Here is a 19,366-nt window from a genome sequence, read left to right on the forward strand (position 1 = left end):
TATTAGTTGGTTAATTCCACATTTCAGCTGAGTGCCGCCTGTGTTCGGCTGTCTTACAGTTGGGAAGGGATTTGATCAGATTTAGTTTGAAGGCTCTGAAGCACATTTCTTGGTTACTCCACATCAAAACTGTATAAAATCAGTCTCCATGGCAATTGTGGAAATAGTCTCATAAACCATCTGCCCAGGGATGCTGGTGATGAGGATTAAAAACAAATCACACAGAAGAAAACTACTAAAGTTAGAGTTGTGAGAGTGTTTGCCTTTGAGGATTGTGCCCAGACTTGCTGAGTGGCCCCCTCTCACCAAATAAGGATTTCTCTCTGCTTGCTCTTTCTGACCAGACAACTATAGGTGCACAACATTCCCCCCTCACACTCCTCTCTTACAGTGTAAACACCCAGTGGTGAGTTGTTATCATCTCAGCTCAGCAAGCTGCAACGTCAAAACACATTCAGGTCATCGAGATGTAACGCAGCGACATCACTGTTTTTGAAAAGCGTTTCCACCCAAACTGCAGTCGACATCCCAGCCTCGTTACAAACCATTCAAATCACAATATAGTTACACAGTGGCTTAAACTGTCTCGGGTCCTGACCTCGTGGTTCAGATTCTCTGTCTGCAGAGACCTGCATGGGAGAGTCAAATGTGGCCTCTAGAAAACAGTTTTAGAACATGTATTCTGGGAAAACAGCAGATGGTATTTGACTGGAACTAATGAAATTGCATGAATCTCTTGGCAAGCTTATGCTTCCATAAGAATATGAAATCCTTGCAGAGAAAAATATACTTCATTAATGCTGTAGATTATCAGGTTTGGCAACCACAAAATGAGAGCATTCTGTGATTAGCGTATTCTGCCTCAAGTATATAGTTCTATCATCCTCTCATGAGGCTCCGATTATTTAGACGCAGTGCTATCAATATTATACAGTAGTCTACGAGCATCTAATGACCGCTGCTGCTTTGTGCAATCATTTCCCACTCCCACCTCTGCTTACAGGATATTGTTTAATAAAGCAGAGATTACACTCTTAAACCCAGCTTCATATCATTATCTGTCTGGCCTCAGGCTGGTTATGTTTTGCTCTTTTATTGGGCTGATGTCAGTATTTCAGGGACTAATGAAGCTTTTATTCGGTTAGTCGCTATGTGGAAACGTATCAGCGCCGCATGCTGGACACCGAGGTGAACTACAACAGACTTCGGCACTGAAAGACAACAGTTCACAGTCTTTGGGGAAAAAGTGTGAACATGCAAGAAGTATGGTAGCTGAGGGTGATTCAGAGAGGAAAAGGGTTTGGGGAGGGGTTGTGTGTGTCAATGCGTCAATCTACATGCACTCACTCTTAACCACTTGCTTTCCACTTGTAATACTGGCATGATTAATGTGCCTGGATATTTACGTGCATGTGTATATTTTGTGAATATTTATGTGTGTGTGTGTGTTCTCGTTTCCCAGGCTCTCTGCCAGTTCCCCCGTTGCTGGCCCAGACATTGCTAAATAAGGAAGACAATCTCTCCCTACTGTATATTCTCTGTTTTGATCTCTTCCAAACACACATTATAACCTCTTCACCTACAGTAGAGGATACATGAACACAAACTGGGCTGTATTCACACTGAGATCTATGTTTTATCAACTCAACTGACACACTAGTTAATGTTTCTCTGAAGGGCGGCAGTTCTTTTAAATTGTTTGAAAGAATTAATATCATACAGACAAAAGAGCACACAGAGCCACATGACAAGTATAGATCAAACGTTTATTCTTTTCATTCAATGTCTTTATCACAACTTTCAGTTTGATTCGAACATTTTAAACCGTCTTCTCTTGATATGGAATATAAAGATATTTAAAGATAAAAGCCTTCCACTGGAGACTACAGGCACCTTGTCTTATCCTCCCCCCCCCATTTTTTCATCTTCACACAAGAGACTGTGATAACTGTGTTCACACAGCAGAGTAGAGAGAAGTTTCACAGCCGCACATCAGCCAGGTGACGGAGGATTTCACACCCGATGAGGTGTGGAGAGATTACCGACTTGTGGAAGCCAGGTGAGCCCACGAGCTGAGCTTGTGCGATATCACGATGAGCTTCTTCCATCTCGACAGTTCATTAACATTCATGAATAAGCACAGGTTGATGTGCTCAGTCTTTCTTACAGTGAGCAACATGGATTCTTATGGTTTCACGTCCATATTTTAGGAGATAAATGCTTTGGAACTAAACAAAAAAAACGGAATCTGAAATAAAACTCTGAGCCTTTATGCCAACATGTTGGTAATCAACTGGAATTCACGAGTTAAATCTGCCCCATATGGACAAAACATCAGATGTGACACAAAGAATACAAATCGACAGCAGATTCTCTATATAGACTTTTTATCCGCAGACACAAACTTAGTAAAATCACTCTTTAACCCGAGGTTCGTTAAACATATAGATCCTGAAAGTCATGTTCATGGTCACTTGAAACAGACCGATAGTTTGAATCAACTTTCTGCCCACAGAATGTCTCCCTAAAAACCTAAACGTCATAAACACAAATCTGAATGGATACACTGATACAGGAAATACACAAGTTAAAAGTCAGCCTTTCTTGTGTGTGAATGCTGAAAGATTCCAGTTTTTCACATTTCATACAAATGAATAAATCAACCTAAACTGGCCAACATCTTGACAAATAATGTTGCTCTCATCAAAACTGTCCCATTTATTTAGCTGTCTACATTTAGACTAAGCAACGTGATTGGTATCCAATCTAATCAAACTTCCCAGTTATGTTGGTCCTGGCCAATACTGTGCCTCACACTGACCATATGACTGTGGCTTTACATTCAGAGTTCAGTCCTCTTCCTCAATACAATCAATATTTCATGGTTTCACCCATGAATTTTCTGGCAAACAGTCCAAAAAGTTCAACAAAACACAGCAAAGCAAAAAACGCATAAATCATCAGAGAAGAGATAAAATTCCAACCTGTTTACATTCTTTTTGACACCTCAACTACTAAACGCAAGGCTGTTCGTCTCTCTCCGTCCATCCACCTCAAGTCGTGTCTGTGCTCTCAGGGCCATATATAGAGTTTGGTCTTAAAGCTCTCCAGACGCCGTGTTCCCTTCTCAAGCAAAGAAATGATCTCTGTAATTACGAATAAGTGCCTATCAAAAGCTCATGGTAGAGGGGTGCCCAAAGTGGGAAGGATAAGCTGCTGCTGACTGACCAGTTAAGTGCGGGTAACATGGCCTCCGCTCTGCAGTTGTGCGTCATCACACCACGACCTCGCCACTGACTTGCCCTTTTTTCCGTTGGCCCCAGGATCTGTCCGTGAAATCGCCAGATCGCCTGACACTCGGGGGGGGGGGGGGGGGTGGGCTCAGGCCGAGTGAGAGGGAGGCGTGCGGCCCTCCCAGTACTTCTGATACGCCGTGTGGAACATGTCCTTACACTGCAGCTGCGCGTCCAGCCGGGCGCAGATGAGGAACGAGCCGCCCATCTTGCGGTGGAGCGAGTACGTCTCCTCGGGAGGCGGGGTGAGCCGGTGCTTGAGCATCACGGGGATGAGGTTGTGGATCCTCTCCGTGGTGGACTGGGAGCCAAATTCGAAGTTGTCTGTGGAGGCAAAGGCCTCGCCGAGGATCATCACTGCGTCCACGTGGGCGGCCATCATCGCCTGGATACAGGGAGGGGAAAAAACACACCGCAGATTCAGTCTCAGCCAATGACCATCCTGCACAGTTAAATGGGTCACTTTTATATTTGCTGCATGAACAAATTGGTTCCGACACATTCGCACGTTTTACTTTACATGTCGAGTAGACAGATCAAGAGATATTTACCTTGGACTCGTATCCGGTCAGGAACTTCATATCGATGGATTTCTTCAGAACTCCCTCTCTGTCGCCCTCAGCGGCTGAACGGATTACCTACAAACAGGATTAAGACTGTTACCACCATCACTTCTTTCTCTGCATCTCTGAGACATGTTTTAACAGCTCACGCATGGCAACACAATCTGTACAACTGAGGTATTTTCAGTACAAATGTCAGCTTTGTTTCCACTTCAAAAGAAATCACAACCTAAACAAAAGCAGTAGGGGTGCGACAAGTGTGTAAACAGCGGGTGAGTTAAAGTAACTAAAGCTTTTTGTTGATCAGGAAATATGATCCTGTGTATAAATGACTGTTTGAAATAAAACAAATGTGGCTGACTGTCTTACCTCTATGTAGTCATCTGTGAAACTCTGATCGAATCCTCTCGTGGCTCCAAAGTCCAACAGCGCCACCTAGAGAGACAATCCAATGATCAACTTTCATTACTCCTAAATCTCCCTGCCAAGTAACAGCAGCTTTCAGCCTGTAGACAGACTCACCCTGTGCGTCTGCGGATCGTAGAAGAAGTTGGACCAGTTTGGGTCAGTCTGCATGAACCTGAACTCAAACAGCTCTCTGAGGCACAGGAGCAAGATGTTGTGACAGATCTGAGACGGGGGGAAGAAAAAAAACATGTGGAAGAAGTTCACTGAGGTCAACTATGAAAGAGAGTGAGTGTAATGGGGCGAGGAAAGCAGGGACTTGTGGGAAGGAAAGGAGAAGGGGAGAAAGCATGGTAAAAAGGACAGAGACCCATTCAATCTATGCACTCATTGATCAGAAAGATTTGTCGGCTGTACCTCGTTCTTCAGGTCCTGTGGGAGGCTCGCGGCCTGTTCGAGGGGGAACCCGGGGACAAGCTCTGTGGTCAGGACATGGCTCCCGGACAGCTCATCTATCACCTCTGGTACATAGAAGAACGGATGGTCCTTCAATAGCTCCCTGGGTCAGAACGAGGATTAGATACAAAGACATAAATCCAGGTTAAGTAGGCATGTAGTCCATATATATTATATATATATATATATAGTTGGCTGGCAGTTTCAGTGGTTCTGATAACCTTGAACCAGAGAGGTGTAACATGAGTCTTTCTCCTGCTGTGCGCTCCATGAGAGAGAGACAGCATATTGGAGTCACTGCAGCAACGGTGCTAGAGTCTAAACAAGCCGGGGTTCTAACAAAGATACAGTTGACCATGCGTTTAAGGGTTTTGTAATACATTTATTCCTGGCACAGCAACAAAAACAAGCTACAAACTGCCCTTTATCAATTTGGATATTACATTTTTCTAATCCTTCTACTAGTATTTTAATCAGCACAACCAGTATCACATTGTAATCACATCTCCCTACACATTTTACATTTGAGTTCTAGGTATTTTTCTCTGATTATTAACATAATAAAGTGTAAGTAATCAACTTTCCACCGGTTACAATTGAATGGTTATAAACATGTATGTTATGGATCAATACAATGGAAAGGAAAGATTTGTGGGGGCTCTGTCAATTACGCCAAAACACATCCGACATAAGACTCACTTGAATTTCTTTGCACACTGGGCCTCTCGGATATAGTCGCACTCCAGTGCTAGCTCTTTTCTCATCACGTCTATCAGGTGCTCTGGAAACAGACCTACAGAGAGACACAGACAACACACACAGTGGGATACAGTGCACACGATTACAGAGGGAGAAACGAAGAGTGAAGTTGTGCGTGACAGAGAAGGGGAGCATGCTTGTGTTCGCGTGACGGAGAGTTTCTACGAATGTGTACCTTCAGGCAGGGCATTGCTAATCCTCAGCACCGTCATCAAGTTGTTGACGTCACTGTTGATACTCTGAGCCACACCGGGGTACTGGGAACGGAAAAAAAGGGTAATTTGATCATTAAATGAGGGAACGCCATCGTTTATGTGGTCTTTATATTCAGAATCTCACTTTGAAATACTGTTAACGCATCTTTATAGTATAATGTAACTACAGCTTTCACAGGGATTGAAATTATTCTCTATCGTGAGATTAAAATAATTCTTTGTAATTTTACTGTTGAATCCTTCATGAATTCTAAAAGCATTTATTTTAAACGTTGAAGACGGCAATTAGACGGATAATCTGTAAATACTGTAAATGCATAAAATAACGATCTGAGATGTTTCTAGTTTTGACTCTTTCTCACTGACTCAGGTCTGATCTGTAAACAAAGTCCGGAGATCCGATTCTGTGTGAGATAAACTCTGTGTTCACACACACACACACGCACACACACACACACGTTCACAGTGTACCTGTATTTTCATGGCCACCTCCCTGCCATCCTTCATCTTCGCCAGGTGAACTTGGCCGATGGACGCTGCTGCAAACGGACGCTCCTCGAACGATTCCAGCTTGTCTCTCCAGTTAGGACCCAAGTCGCTGTTCAGCGCGTTCTGCAGACGGACACAATGTTCAGAATTTATCACTAATAATTTCATCCCCGGTGGACTTGCAGGTGAGTTTACAGCGGGCTTGATGATATTAATAATAATAACAATAATGTTATACTATCAGAAGCAACTTTCACATTCTGCAATACTGCCGTGAAGAAGATCCACAGTTAATAATAAATAAATAAATAACACGTCATTTAAGCGTCACACCGGTTCCGCTGTGCCGGCTTGTCAACACACAGACGTTGTACCTTTCATACCAAACAGCGAGGCTGAATAACAACAGACCCGCCTTCAAGAGGCTGTGGGAAAGGCGCTAAAGGTAGAATTGATATTGCTATACTTATTACATCATCAGTTACAATGTGTGACAGCCGATTCCAATCCATCCAATCATAATTAAATAAAAGAAGAAGACACTTACTGTCATTTGCTTGATTGGCATGAAGTCAGCACTCTGTCTAACGCGCTCAAAGATCTTGGCGAGTTGAGGGTTGATGAATGCATCATCTGAAATACACAAACACTACGTGTTCAACTACGGCTACGCGAGCAAATGGCATTTTAAACAGCATTTTTACTGCAGGTGTGGTCGTTGCTTTGAGATGCCCGGAAAGCTGCCATACATGACATAAGGCACACCGTGAATATGGGTTCATAGCTTTTATGAAACAACACTGACGGTCTGTGCATTTTCCCACCTACAACTTCATTGTTTAACTGAGTTGTGTTAAACCGCACTTGACAGCGTAAGCCGAAGAATCGTACTGAGTCAAGGGGAATCACTGAGATCCCGGGTTTAACTTCAACCAAGAAAACGTAATGACAATAAATCAGTATTAGAAACTTTGTTATCAGTTTTAAAATAGCTTCTGACCTCTCAAGGTGAACAGTGTTTTGGATCGGTGGTAAAGGATACAATGGTTGGAAGCACAATCATCTGCATTCCTGCTCTGACAGATAAATATCAGTCAGTGTCAGGCACGTTTTCTCCTCCAGATTTACTGACTCCAGTCATGTTTTAGTGGTCAAAGTTGACTGTAAAGACTTTGAAGTCTTTTTTTCAACCTCTCTGTAGGAGAAGACTTTGACCTTTCTGTCCATTTTCCAATCAATCATTTTAGTTTGAAGACTCAACTTGTAACTACCTTAGAGATGGAGTAAAGCTATGCCCGTTCAGCAAAAACAACCGCACACAAGGTCAACCCACTGTGCTGAAAACTGTTTAGCAAACACTGGGCAGCCAGCGTCCTTTTCTCTCCTCCTACTGGTTTTGTGGCTTTTGAAATTTACGACACTGCACCGTGTGTGTGAAGTATACGCTAACATGCTCTGACCTCCACTGGCAAAAAACAAAATGACGCCAGCCAAAATCAGGCAGTGAGGAAAACCGCGATAAATTAATTTAACGAGGTGTAGTTTGGTCCCGTTACCTGATCCGGCCGCACCAGCTCTCCACCAGCATGTTTACCGACGCTGGCTTTCTGCCCTTGAACTTTGGCTTACATGTGCGAATAACAAACCAGCTTCAAATTACATTACAACTTATTCTCAGCCGCTGCTACCTGCATGTTTGTTGTCTGTGTGCAGCAACAAGTCAATGTCACAGAGCGAATAGAAAAAACATCAGCTCCCCCAAAACTCCACGGCATCTGTGCGTCGAGCCGCCGGTCGTAAATCACTGTCGCTCACCTTGAATGCTGAGCATCTGTCCCAGCTTCAATGCCGCACCTCTGACTTTACACAGTGTTCTGACGATGCGTTCGGCGTTGGCCTCGGACAGGAAGGGGCTGGAGTCCAGGACGCCTTTCTTATTGTCACCTGCAGTGGCACAGAAGAGAGAGGGTGTTGGTTCAATGCCTCCTTTTACACCAGTGTGTCAAGACTAAAGTCACAGTGTGGAGCCACATACATGTGTCAATTATTGTAACTATGTAACACTTTCAGTTTGTGCTCAGGTGAAGTCATTTGGATTGATCAATATCAATAGTTTAAAGGTTTGTATACAATATGTGCATGTGTTTGTAGATGTGTCTGTGAGTATGTGTGTCAGTAGGTCACCGGTTAATGTGTTTTAGTGCGTCTGAAGCTGCCTTGAGAGGCTTTTGCAGAGATTTACCACAGACACACACACACACACACACTTACAGGAGATCATAGCCTCCCTGCTAGGATTAACTCTCACACACACACACACACACACACACACACACACACACACAGATAAACGCCCACAACCAGACACACAAATGCCACATATTCACCCTCGTACGCTGTTTCAGTTTAGCTCTGTTTTGACGTTAGCAGGTTCACTGTGCAGAGCAGTGTTTGTTTAGGTGGGAGGTTGCTGTGAGAGGCGGCTGAATTGCTAATTGTGCTCTGCTGGCATGCAAAACGTGTGTAGCATGTAGCAACATGCGTAAAAGACGGGTATTGGAAAAAGGATGCAATCTTTTACAGGAAGGCAGTTGTAAAATCGCACAATAAACAGAAATACCTGTCCTTACAGGCACAGAACTCTCAGATGTGTACTCTATTGGATCATTTAAATCCTGCATAAATAACTTAGATGTTTGGTACAGAGGCTCCCTATTGATGCTGTGTGAGCAAGTGTGGGTGTGTTAGTGGGTTTGTTAGTGTTACCTGCTGTACCATTTTGTCTCATGGTCTTCTTAGCAACTTCTGCCAGTGCTCCAATCCCCAAACCTACAGCTAGACCTGGTGGAGACACAGACAAACAACACAATGTCATAACGTAATGTAAAACTTAGTAAAATGACCAAATAACCTATCACCAGTGTCGCCTCTGAGGAATGTTATTCTCATCAAAATAAAATGTGAAACAGAACATATGAGACAAACAAAACATCGGCAGATAAACCCTAAATAAACATCGGCAGAGTGCAATGACGGAACTGTAACAGCTGCACTTCTGCCAACCCAACAGAGCACATGGAAATCTAAATACATAAACAATTAAGCTCTTAAAAATACTGAATCCTCTGAAGAAGTTACAGGGTTATTTTAGTAGATGATAAAAAGGAAAAGCAAGCGAGTCATGGTTGGACTGTTTGTGAGCCAGTTCCTCCAAAGCGTGGTCTCTACCTTACATAACTCAGCATTACATAATCGGTTAGTCAGCGTTCTCTGAGGCGACAAATCCGAGATCCGAAGAACGGTGGATGGACAAATCAGGACACAGCCTGCTTCAGTGCCTTGTTTACAAGTGCACCGAGCATTTCTTCTCCGGTCAAACGTGTGAAATCCGCTCTATTGTTGCGGACAAGTCAGACTGTCCGACTGTCAGAGAGAATTAGATTGTTTGCCTCGTGTAACCTGACACTGTGTTATCTTACTCTTTGTGTGTGTCTACAGACGGACTGCTGTGCACTACTTACAAGCTTAAAAAGATGTATTTATATCGCAGTTTTCTAAAAACGATGTTTAGAAAGTGCTTTACATACACGCTCTCTACGTTTAGTGCCAGGTAAAATTCTAGCTGCAGCATTTTAAACAAGCTGCAGATGATTTCTGTTCCCTCGTTTGACATTCGGAACCAGAAAAAAACATAAAAATATATATTCCTGTTTCAAAAACCTCAGGAAAACCTTTCAAACATGGCGTTATACAACCGATGGAGATGTCTAAGCAGGGTTGCAATAATCGCTGTTGACCAAGAAACATGCAAACTTATGATTCTATAAATCACTTTGCTGCTTGTTCTCACACCTACACTGCCTAAAACCTGCATTCATTATCTCCACTCGCTCGTAAGCTGTGAGTCAAACAACTTGTATAACTTGGTCAACAAATACTGCAGGAGAGTGAAGGACAGACAAGAGGCCCAAATCCCTCCCCCACCCTCTCCACGAACCCTTCTAAATGTTACCACTGTCAACATGCGGCTCTGCCTTTCTCGTCTCGTTGTAGATCGCGTAGGTCACGTTGGTTTAGAATGAGCCGCGGCTAAATTCTGCTGCGTGTTATTTGTGCTGGCAGTCCGGTCCGACTCGCCGAGAGACTCTCGTTCTGGGTTGACGTGCTTTGGTTACCCTCGCCCTTTGCTTTTAGCTCCTCCGTACAACAATCTGAGCCACCTGTTAACCTTTTCCATCACCTGCCTGAAGTGAAGCAACGAAGCTGCTGATTTACAAGCTCTGATCCGCCATGCCAAACTATGTCCGCGGCCGCTTGTGAGATTTTCAACGAGCTCGCGTGAATGAGTGTTTTAGCCTTTGAACAAGCTTATCACTGAAATCACATCCTGTCTAGATATGTCTTTGAGACAAGGAGACCCAGATCTCTGTACTCGCCTCCATCTGCAAACATTTCAATATTAGATTCAATATTTTTCAGCAGTGGTAGACATACAAATAAGACCATAAATAATAATAAAAAAGCATGCCCTGAACAGTAAGTGCAACCTTTCAGCAATGTTTACAACTAATGTTTCTTATGCAGTATTTAAATCTCTGGTTTTCAGATATGCTTTTATTTCGAGTTGGCAGTTCATGTTTGTGTTTTGTGTCACAGCTAATAGGCTTAGAGAACAGGCAACATGGTCAAACAGAAGCTTAACTAACACACAACAATATGCAGCGCAAACTCACACAGATTTTACTGCAGCTGCTGCCGCACTCTCTTTCTGTGGTTGACTATCAAGGCGTTTATTTTGGCAATAACAACGTCCATTGATAAGGGCTCCATATGCCCGACTTAACTACGATAAGTGTTTGTTTAACTGAGTCCAGTCTCATGTTACCTTTCTGTGGGAGGCATGAATTTACTCAGCAAATTATGTTCAGGTATTTACAGTATTATAGGTATTATGTGTAAGAGCTTGGTGCTAGAGGGGAGGTCATTAAAATCCAAAGGTGCACGCATGCTTTGAGCTGCTGTAGTGACATTCCTGCATGTTATGTTTTGTCTTATTTCCTGTGAAATCCCATGTTGTTGCCATTTGAATATGCCTGTACATTCAGTGGTGTTGTCTTGACATTATTGACTGTACAGACTTTGAGAAGGACGTGTGTTGGTGGCACAACACCGACTGCCCTGAACCCAGCGATCCCAGCTCGTTGAGGAGGTGGGAGGTTACAGCTAGACTAGATTACAAGGATACGTTTCCAACAAATTCATGTCACATTACGAGCACAAACTAGCAATAACTATTTGTTGTATTGTAGCTAACTAACCAGAGAGAAGCCACATCATCAGTCTTGGGGGGGTCCATGACCACTTGATTGACACTTCAGACCTCATGAAAGGGTCAATAGCAACATTTCGGGGAGTCTCTAAAATCATAAGACATTTTTTTGTCAATTGTAATTGTCACTAAAATGTCATTTCAAATCTTGGACGGGACCTCCCTCGATATTATCAGAGTATTTTGCACCCGTCAAATATTAATTTAGGGATTGAAGACTCTTCTCTATTTACTAATATCATCATTTTACTGTCTGCACTGACTCAGCTGTATGCAACCACGGAACACGTCACACTTGCAGACGTGCACCGAGACACGCAGTCAGACCAGCCAAATGAATCAGCCAGCATTCAGACAGAGCAACAAAGAGTGGTGTAACTGTACCTCCAAAGTTGGCCAGTCTGCTGAGCCGAGTCACTGGCACTTTCCTCTCTCTGGCTCTCTCGCTCAACTGAAGAAGAAAGACCAGTAAAAGACACCTTTCCATTCACATCAATGTGTGTTTGTGATTAGGAATATAGGAACAAGAATTACCATCTGTTTGTGTGATTTGATCTCAACCTTCTTGCCCTGTCGTGCTTTCTCGATGTCTTCGGCGGTGAGTCCTCCCACTGTGGTCGGGTCCTGATGGTAGCTCCTGAGCTGACTGACTTGATGTCCCCACAAATGCCTGTTCAGACTGTGGTTGTAGAAGTGTCTGCCACACCCAAAGCAAAAAGTGATTTACTTTTATTCTCCGAACAAGCAGCACAAACGTGTATACCCCTTGAGTGCACCTGAGACTATTCCTACCTGGCATCTTGGTGGTAAGATCTGGTGTGTCCACTGAACTGTTTGCTGGAATCTTTGTATCCCTCAAACAGCGACTGTTTGCCGCCGACATGGCTCGCCCCTGCTGCTGCAAAATCATCACCACCTCCTGTTTGATCCACTGCAAAGTCCACATCTTCCTCCTTGAACTCCGAAGCTGCGAACACACCGTCGTCCTCGGGGAAGTCATATTCGGACTCTGATAAGGACGTCTGCTGCTGGCCAGTCAGCCCCTAAACAGACACATATATACATGAAGACTCTTACAAAAACAAAACGTACTCGTAGTAGTCTTTTGGACATTAAAAACGATACACAGTTCTTTGTCAATGCTAAACTATGCAGCCGATTTGCACAGAAGTATTTAAACATGCACACACCTGCATTGTCATCATGGCGGCAGAGAGGCTTTGCTCGGCAGCCGATTGGACACTTTGGACGGCAGCGCCAACTCCTGAGAGCCCTGGGTTACAATTAACGAAACAAATACTATTATTAGCTCTTCGGCACACTACAAACAATCTCACTGCCCCTACTAAGTGCCTGGTAATACAAATTAAAGTCAAACTCTGATCAGATAAGCTAAATGCTATCTACAGACCATTTAGGTAAATTTAGCGATGGCTTTCTAGCTGTGTTACAAATCCCTTTCAAAACAAAACAACAATTCATTTTATAACCATTTATTTTAATGGGATTTGCTTTAATTAATTGTACAGTACAAACCAAGTCTTTAAGCTAAAAAACATTTTGGATTACATACATATTGGAGGGTATTGTATTACAGTTAGCAAGCTAGCTAACCTCATGGTTTTAATGCAGTCACCACTCCTTTGTATTTAAAGCCTTTTATATGTACAGCAGTCTACAGTGTAGCATCAATTCTTCATGCTTGTTAGCATTTTTTGCTAACATTACTTTTCAACCAATGTGTCAAGCTAATCACAAGCTCGCCTGTCATTATATGAGCTAATGAGCAAGTCAGTTAAATATCTTAATGCAGTAAACTGACAATTGCTTTGTGCACGTCAGAGTTACCTAGCTAGCCAGGAAGCCACGGTAACGTCCATGTTGGTGTCGTACATGAGAGATGAAGAGCGGTTTCACGCTAAATTAAACGGTACCGTTATAAACTGCGACTTTCTTGTGTTGCCAAATGATCTTTTAAATTGACAAATATCATATATGTGTAACTCATGGCACAATTATAACGGGATCAACAATGATTTGTCTCTTGCCGTTGACTACGATTCATATTTCTTCCAAAATAAGGTCCTATGAGGGACACGGGAAGAGAAGGGACTTTGCCCCTCTATGGAGGCATATAAAAGTTAGACATTGATAACAAAGAATAATATTATCTTGGCACTAATGTGAGTTCAGTGACTTCCCTCTTTCAAGGGTTCCGTACAAACAACAGGTGTGTTGAACTCACCTGCTCCACTGCGCATGGTGCTGCTCTGAGTCTCCACGACCGCCTGGCTCAACTTAGCCAAGCCTCGCATCAGTAGCATCATATCGCCTGCCATGATGGCCTGCAGACAGAGACAAAATATCACCGTTAGTTATGCCACATCTCTTTTCATAGTAGATCTGGTAGAGTGGAGAAGTACATAGTGTTCACCCAGAATGAAGATAACAATCAGGTCAGATATCTAAATGTGTGACAACACTTTGTCAGCAAAGATGAGAGGAGCACAGACAAAAACATCCAGATGGACAAGAAGGCATAAAACCTGTCGTCAACACACATTCTGCTGCCAAACATTCACAAGCACACACAGCTGTCACATCTTGAGGTGACCGGGGCTATAACACTTTGTCTATAAATACTCATGACCTCCAATCCCTGTGTGAGCGCCACACACACACAAGAAAGGAAAGGGGTATGCCGTGCATGCATGTGTGCTGTGCAGATATGTGCATGAGGTCCAGGACTGGATGTGTTACTGGAAACTAGGAGGGAGGAGTTGGAGGGTTGCTGGGTGCTGCCTGTACCAGCTATTTCTGTGCATGAGTGAATGTGGGTGCACGTTTTTTGTTCATGTACAAGGTTTGCCGTCACACTTTACTTGTTTTCTGTTGAAAGGTTTATCTCGAAGCATTTAATTTATTTCCAAATCATCAATCTAGATTATCTTTTGTTAAATTGTTTAGTCTAGCTCAAACAGTCGGCACACCACACAAAGCTGAAACTGTGATAATGAACTCGTTTAGGACACAGGTACAAGTTCAGTTCCCCTCTCTCACCTCTCCGTCTCTTATCTTAACAGAGCTGCATTCCTCTCTAGCAATTTGCAGTATTTCCCCCGAGTGTGTTTGCGAGTGTGTTACAGGTGCCGTTTTTGTGGGTGTGACGACATGCTTCAACACAGCTCAGCTGGGATTCGGGCCAATGGAAAAAGCTGTTGCTGAAAGCTTCAAAAGAAGTACGTGAGTGTGTGCGTGTGCCGCTACACACACACACACACACACACACACACACACACTGAGTCAGAAAGTGGGTCATCCGTCCTGCTCCTGGGCTGCACTGTGTTTTCAGACGCCAGACTGAAGACACTGATTTGTTATTCTTATTATTGTCTGATAGTGTTTTTTTTATTATCATTAATTAACCACATGACAGATAATTAACAGAAACACATCTCAGACTTCCTTCCTCAACAGGTTTGAATTGAGCTGGTTCTCTGGAACAAGAAGGAGGATCAAAAGCAACCCCAACTTGTCAAAGTATGAGCCTCAAATTAAAAAGAAACACAAAACAATACTCTAATAGAAGTCATTTAACAGAGAGTTAAAGTTGCTAGATTTTTTCTGATGAACTGCTGTCTGTAGTAGTTATTTTTGGGGACTTTTACGTTCATGTTGGCAACTCCGAGGACAGCAGCACAAAAGAACTGTGTTGTATTCTGGGTAACCACGGACTGACTCAGCATGTGACGGAGCTCGAACACAATAAGGGCCGAACTCTGGAAAAGAAACAACTCCAAGGGACTTAACATTTAAGGCTCCTCTGTTTAATGTCTACGTGCTCTCACCGGCGCAGTTCATGCAAAACAAAATATCTTACAGATGACACACAGATTCATACTACGACATCATCGGGTGACTATGGTCCCACACAAGCACTGAGTAAGTGCACTTTACAAATGAATGATTGGACGAGACAACGTTTCTCCAGCAAGTTTGAAATATCAATAAATATAATAAAAGATTGTTTTTTTTTTATTTTATTGTTATTATCACAGCATTGTGCTGAGTCAACTCAACGATCCTGCATGATATTCTCGTCGGCTGGGAGTTAAGGTAGGAAGTTTGTCATGAGACAAAGGAGCCTATTGAAACTAGGATTGGTAATCTTGAGAAACTAGCAAGAAAGTCGCCAAGTCAACAACACTGACAGCCCGTCCCTTCAAAGCCACTCCCCGAAAATGATCACTATGAACGTAAAACACATAATTATGAATGTAAACAACGAACTTGGCTATTGTTAGCACTCTTACTGGCTTATTACATTGCTGCGACAGCCACAGACACCAGATTTTTCTCTTTTTTTTTTGTTGAGCATTTGATTCATTGATTGTTTCAGGATGTAATGAGAATTTTAACAAAAATATCGAATATGTTTTTGAAGCAACATACTTAAAGCGTAAGACATACTCGTGCGTTTCTGCAGGAGTCAGAGCTGTGAACACTGTCGAATAAACTCAACTTGATACTATGAAGAAGAAGTTACTGTTTATTGCTAAATGAAAATCGATTGAGCAACTTCTCATTTGTCAATGTGGGTGTGTTGCCTCAGTATGTGTTTATAGGCTGCTTTCTTCCTCTGCATTAGTGTAGAAAAAGTCAACTAAAAGAGAGAGGATGCTTATAAGTTTTATAACCTGAATACAAATGTAACTTGAGGCCAGTTCTGATGCTCAGTGGGCGAGAGGTCACTACAAGGTGTTTGTGAGGCCCAGCCTGTGATTACACATGGTATTGTGAGGCTAACACACACACACACACAGACACACACACACACACAGCTAAGCCTCAGATGTTGTCTGGGCTCCTCTGTCCTCCACAAGCTGTTGACTCACTGCTGTGAAAATAGCCAGGCATCGCGGCAGCATGAGTCTATATCTGAGCTGTACATCTGACGGCTAACAGACAGCCTCCAGTCACTGCCCCTCACCGCTGGTCCTGAGCCAAACGTGAGGGAAACCACGTTTCCTGCAAGACCACAATACAGAGGAGCGCCTAGAGCGATTGATGGAACTATTTGGCTTATCGATAAATCAGTTTAAGTTATTTTTTTAGTTAGTTAAGTAAATTACTTTTTCTTTTTGGACAGTTACTGTACCGGCATTGGCCACAGCACAGCGGCAATTATCAGCTAATTGCCTGATCAACACTGGATTTGGATACTGTCAATATTTCAGATTTTTAAAAAAAATCCAATGACTAGTCGACTAACACTCATACGATTTTGTCCATTACTTTATTATTTTATTTAATCGACAGAATAACAGAGTTTCTCCACAGAGAATCACACAACAGTACCACTTTAAATCTCCTGTTTCAACGTGAAAAACAAATTATCGACTAAAGAAATCTGAGTTGACTAAGACCAAAACAACCGATTAGTCAACTTATCGACTAAGAGGGAGCAGCCCTGTGTCATATAAACAAACCTTTTTGATAAGGATCCCATAACTGTGGTTATGAAAGCATTGCGACCAAGTGTAGCCTGTTTCTGAGCCGTGACAAAAATAAACTTGTCGGTGCTGTTTAATGGAAAAAACTATCTCAAGGAAATTACCTCAGACAGTGTGTGCCTTTGGCATTTCTGTGCTGCAACTTCTTGGCTATCACACACAACCTCTACTAATACATCTGTGCAATCAGTCAGGCTCTAGTATGCACAAGTGTTATAACACACTCCTTCAAGTTTTAAGTTATTCATACACTATACACACATGCAGTGTAAATGTATTAGATTTATTATTATTGTATGTAAGAGGTAGCTCACATTAATACAACATATTGTGTCAGAGTTTAGCCTATTTATTTATTTCCATTATTATTATAGGCAGATTTTACACACTCACCCTAAACGTGCCGATACCTGCACACTATGTAAAAGTACACTACTAGTACACATGTCATTAGTACTTAAACAAATCAAAGTGCAAATATACTTCACGAATGGTATTAAAACGGATTCGCTGGCTCCTCTGCATATATTCCGGACGTAAACCTCTGAACTCCTCGTGCAGCTATAGGTAGATAAATAAATCCTTCAGGCCAACGAAAGTGGCCCAAAATCTGTGATTATAAACTTCCTTGTGGGCGTGTAGCCACGAGACTCACTGCCACAACAAAACACGTGCCACGCTGTCAACTACCCGTTATTAAAGCTGGTTAATTAAGCATGTTTAATAAATCATTTAAAAGTAACGTTAACTTGAATAAATCACGTCGGTAAAGTTTGCAGAAGTGACGGAGCAGCAACAGACGACGCGGGCAGGTCGGCGCGCGGAGAAGGATTTAATGAAGGACGCTGTGAACGTGGTTAAAACAGGACTAACCGGAAAAAAATAATATTTCAAAGAGCATATTTAATATTTAATACTGGCTTATTGTTGATAGCAGATACTCACCAGTACTTGTCGTCTCTGCTTGTTTCTCCAACTCTGTCAGACGAGGTCAGCGGTGTGCGCGAGTCCAACTAAACAAACCACTGTCTAATTAGCATAAACGCATACAACAGCACGTTCACGCGGGGGTCTCTTTTCCACGCAGGAGTTGCAGGTTGCCCTCTGAGTCCTCCTACTGTTGTTGTTGCTGCTGCTGCTGGCTGGCAGCGTCTAATCCAGTATGTCTCCACCACGAGGTCAAACCGTATTTACCAACCAGAGCCGTGCATTTTAATGATACAGCTGTGATGTTTTTTTGCAGATGTGCATGCAATCCTCAGCAATGTCTGTGTCACATTCGTCCCTTCAGTCTGACCTCAAATCTAATCATAAAGCCAGTACAGTTACAGTTTATCTCCCCTCGCAAACGTGCTAAACTTTATCTATGCACGGGTCTGCTCATGCTCTGCTCCTATTGGTCCTCGTCGTCTGCTGACAGGAGGTGGGGACTGAAACGCGGCTTCTCATTGGTTCATCACGCGAGAAAAACAAGGAGCGTGTTTATGCTGCGTCCCAAAGCCCGACTCTGTGTTATTGAGAGTAAATTCCGGTTTTACAAGGTTTTACATGAGCAGACACATTTACACCACACACGTGCCAACCGTAAAAACATAATTGTACCTCGGCTTTGAAATGGGCCTCTGCTGCCATCTGCTGTAGTTGGTAGGAGGACATAACCTCAACACTGCCCTGAGTGTTATTGCGGATCAATTATCAGGACAAATTATGAAAGAAATTTATGATTACCTGGAAATATCAATCATTACCGTTCTTTAAAATGAGGCAGTTATAATAATAACTGTAATAAAATGAACACGTAAAGACACAACTGCAATAGATATTTATAATTTCACTTCAAAAGCCATTTCCTCAGAAAATAATTGAACATTTTGGTAACACTTTCTATGCATGATTATAATGCATTATAATCTCTTATGGTTATAACTTAATAATAACAATGTATACATATTCACAATGCTTTACAACAATAACACATTATAAATAATTGTATAATGACCTATGAGCTCCCTATCATAATAAGTCATAATTACTGGTCAGTCTTTTTTTGCAAGGGTCATAGTGTGTTATAATTCCCATCATAATACATTTTAAACTATTTATCATACATTATACTGTGATAATGAGTTACTCTATGTGTTCATTGTTTGCGTTAAGTAAAGTGAAACAAATATAAAATGTATTCAAGAACATAACACATTATTCTTTACTATAAGCAAACAATGACCACTTAGAGTAATCATAACAGTGATTAAAATGTATTATACATAAGATTATAATGCAATGCAACTATGAGACTATAATACACTATGATCCTTGCAAAATAAGTCTGTGAGAGACCAGC

The 19,366-nt window shown here is 42.3% G+C and overlaps 1 protein-coding gene across 2 annotated transcripts; it reads right to left on the reverse strand.

Annotated features, from left to right (window-relative positions):
• Nucleotides 1-1,747: 1,747 nt before the first annotated feature.
• coq8aa (coenzyme Q8A-a) lies at nt 1,748-18,347 on the reverse strand. Of its 2 annotated transcripts, none has more exons than XM_079179936.1 (17): nt 17,968-18,347; nt 13,755-13,854; nt 12,700-12,782; nt 12,302-12,552; nt 12,044-12,206; nt 11,894-11,960; nt 8,956-9,021; nt 7,996-8,124; nt 6,728-6,813; nt 6,163-6,303; nt 5,652-5,733; nt 5,417-5,510; nt 4,679-4,820; nt 4,379-4,486; nt 4,226-4,291; nt 3,845-3,931; nt 1,748-3,678 (listed from the first exon to the last, which is right to left on the reverse strand). In XM_079179936.1, the coding sequence occupies exons 2-17, from the start codon at nt 13,846-13,848 to the stop codon at nt 3,382-3,384; spliced, it is 1,956 nt and encodes a 651-aa protein (XP_079036062.1). In that variant the 5' UTR covers nt 13,849-13,854; nt 17,968-18,347; the 3' UTR covers nt 1,748-3,381. The 2 variants fall into 2 exon arrangements, with proteins under 2 accessions (XP_079036062.1, XP_079036061.1); XM_079179935.1 differs by having other exon boundaries at nt 8,947-9,021.
• Nucleotides 18,348-19,366: the final 1,019 nt, after the last annotated feature.

The sequence above is a fragment of the Pholis gunnellus genome (genome assembly GCF_910591455.1).
Source record: "Pholis gunnellus genome assembly, chromosome: 19".
NCBI classification, from domain to species: Eukaryota; Metazoa; Chordata; class Actinopteri; order Perciformes; family Pholidae; genus Pholis; species Pholis gunnellus.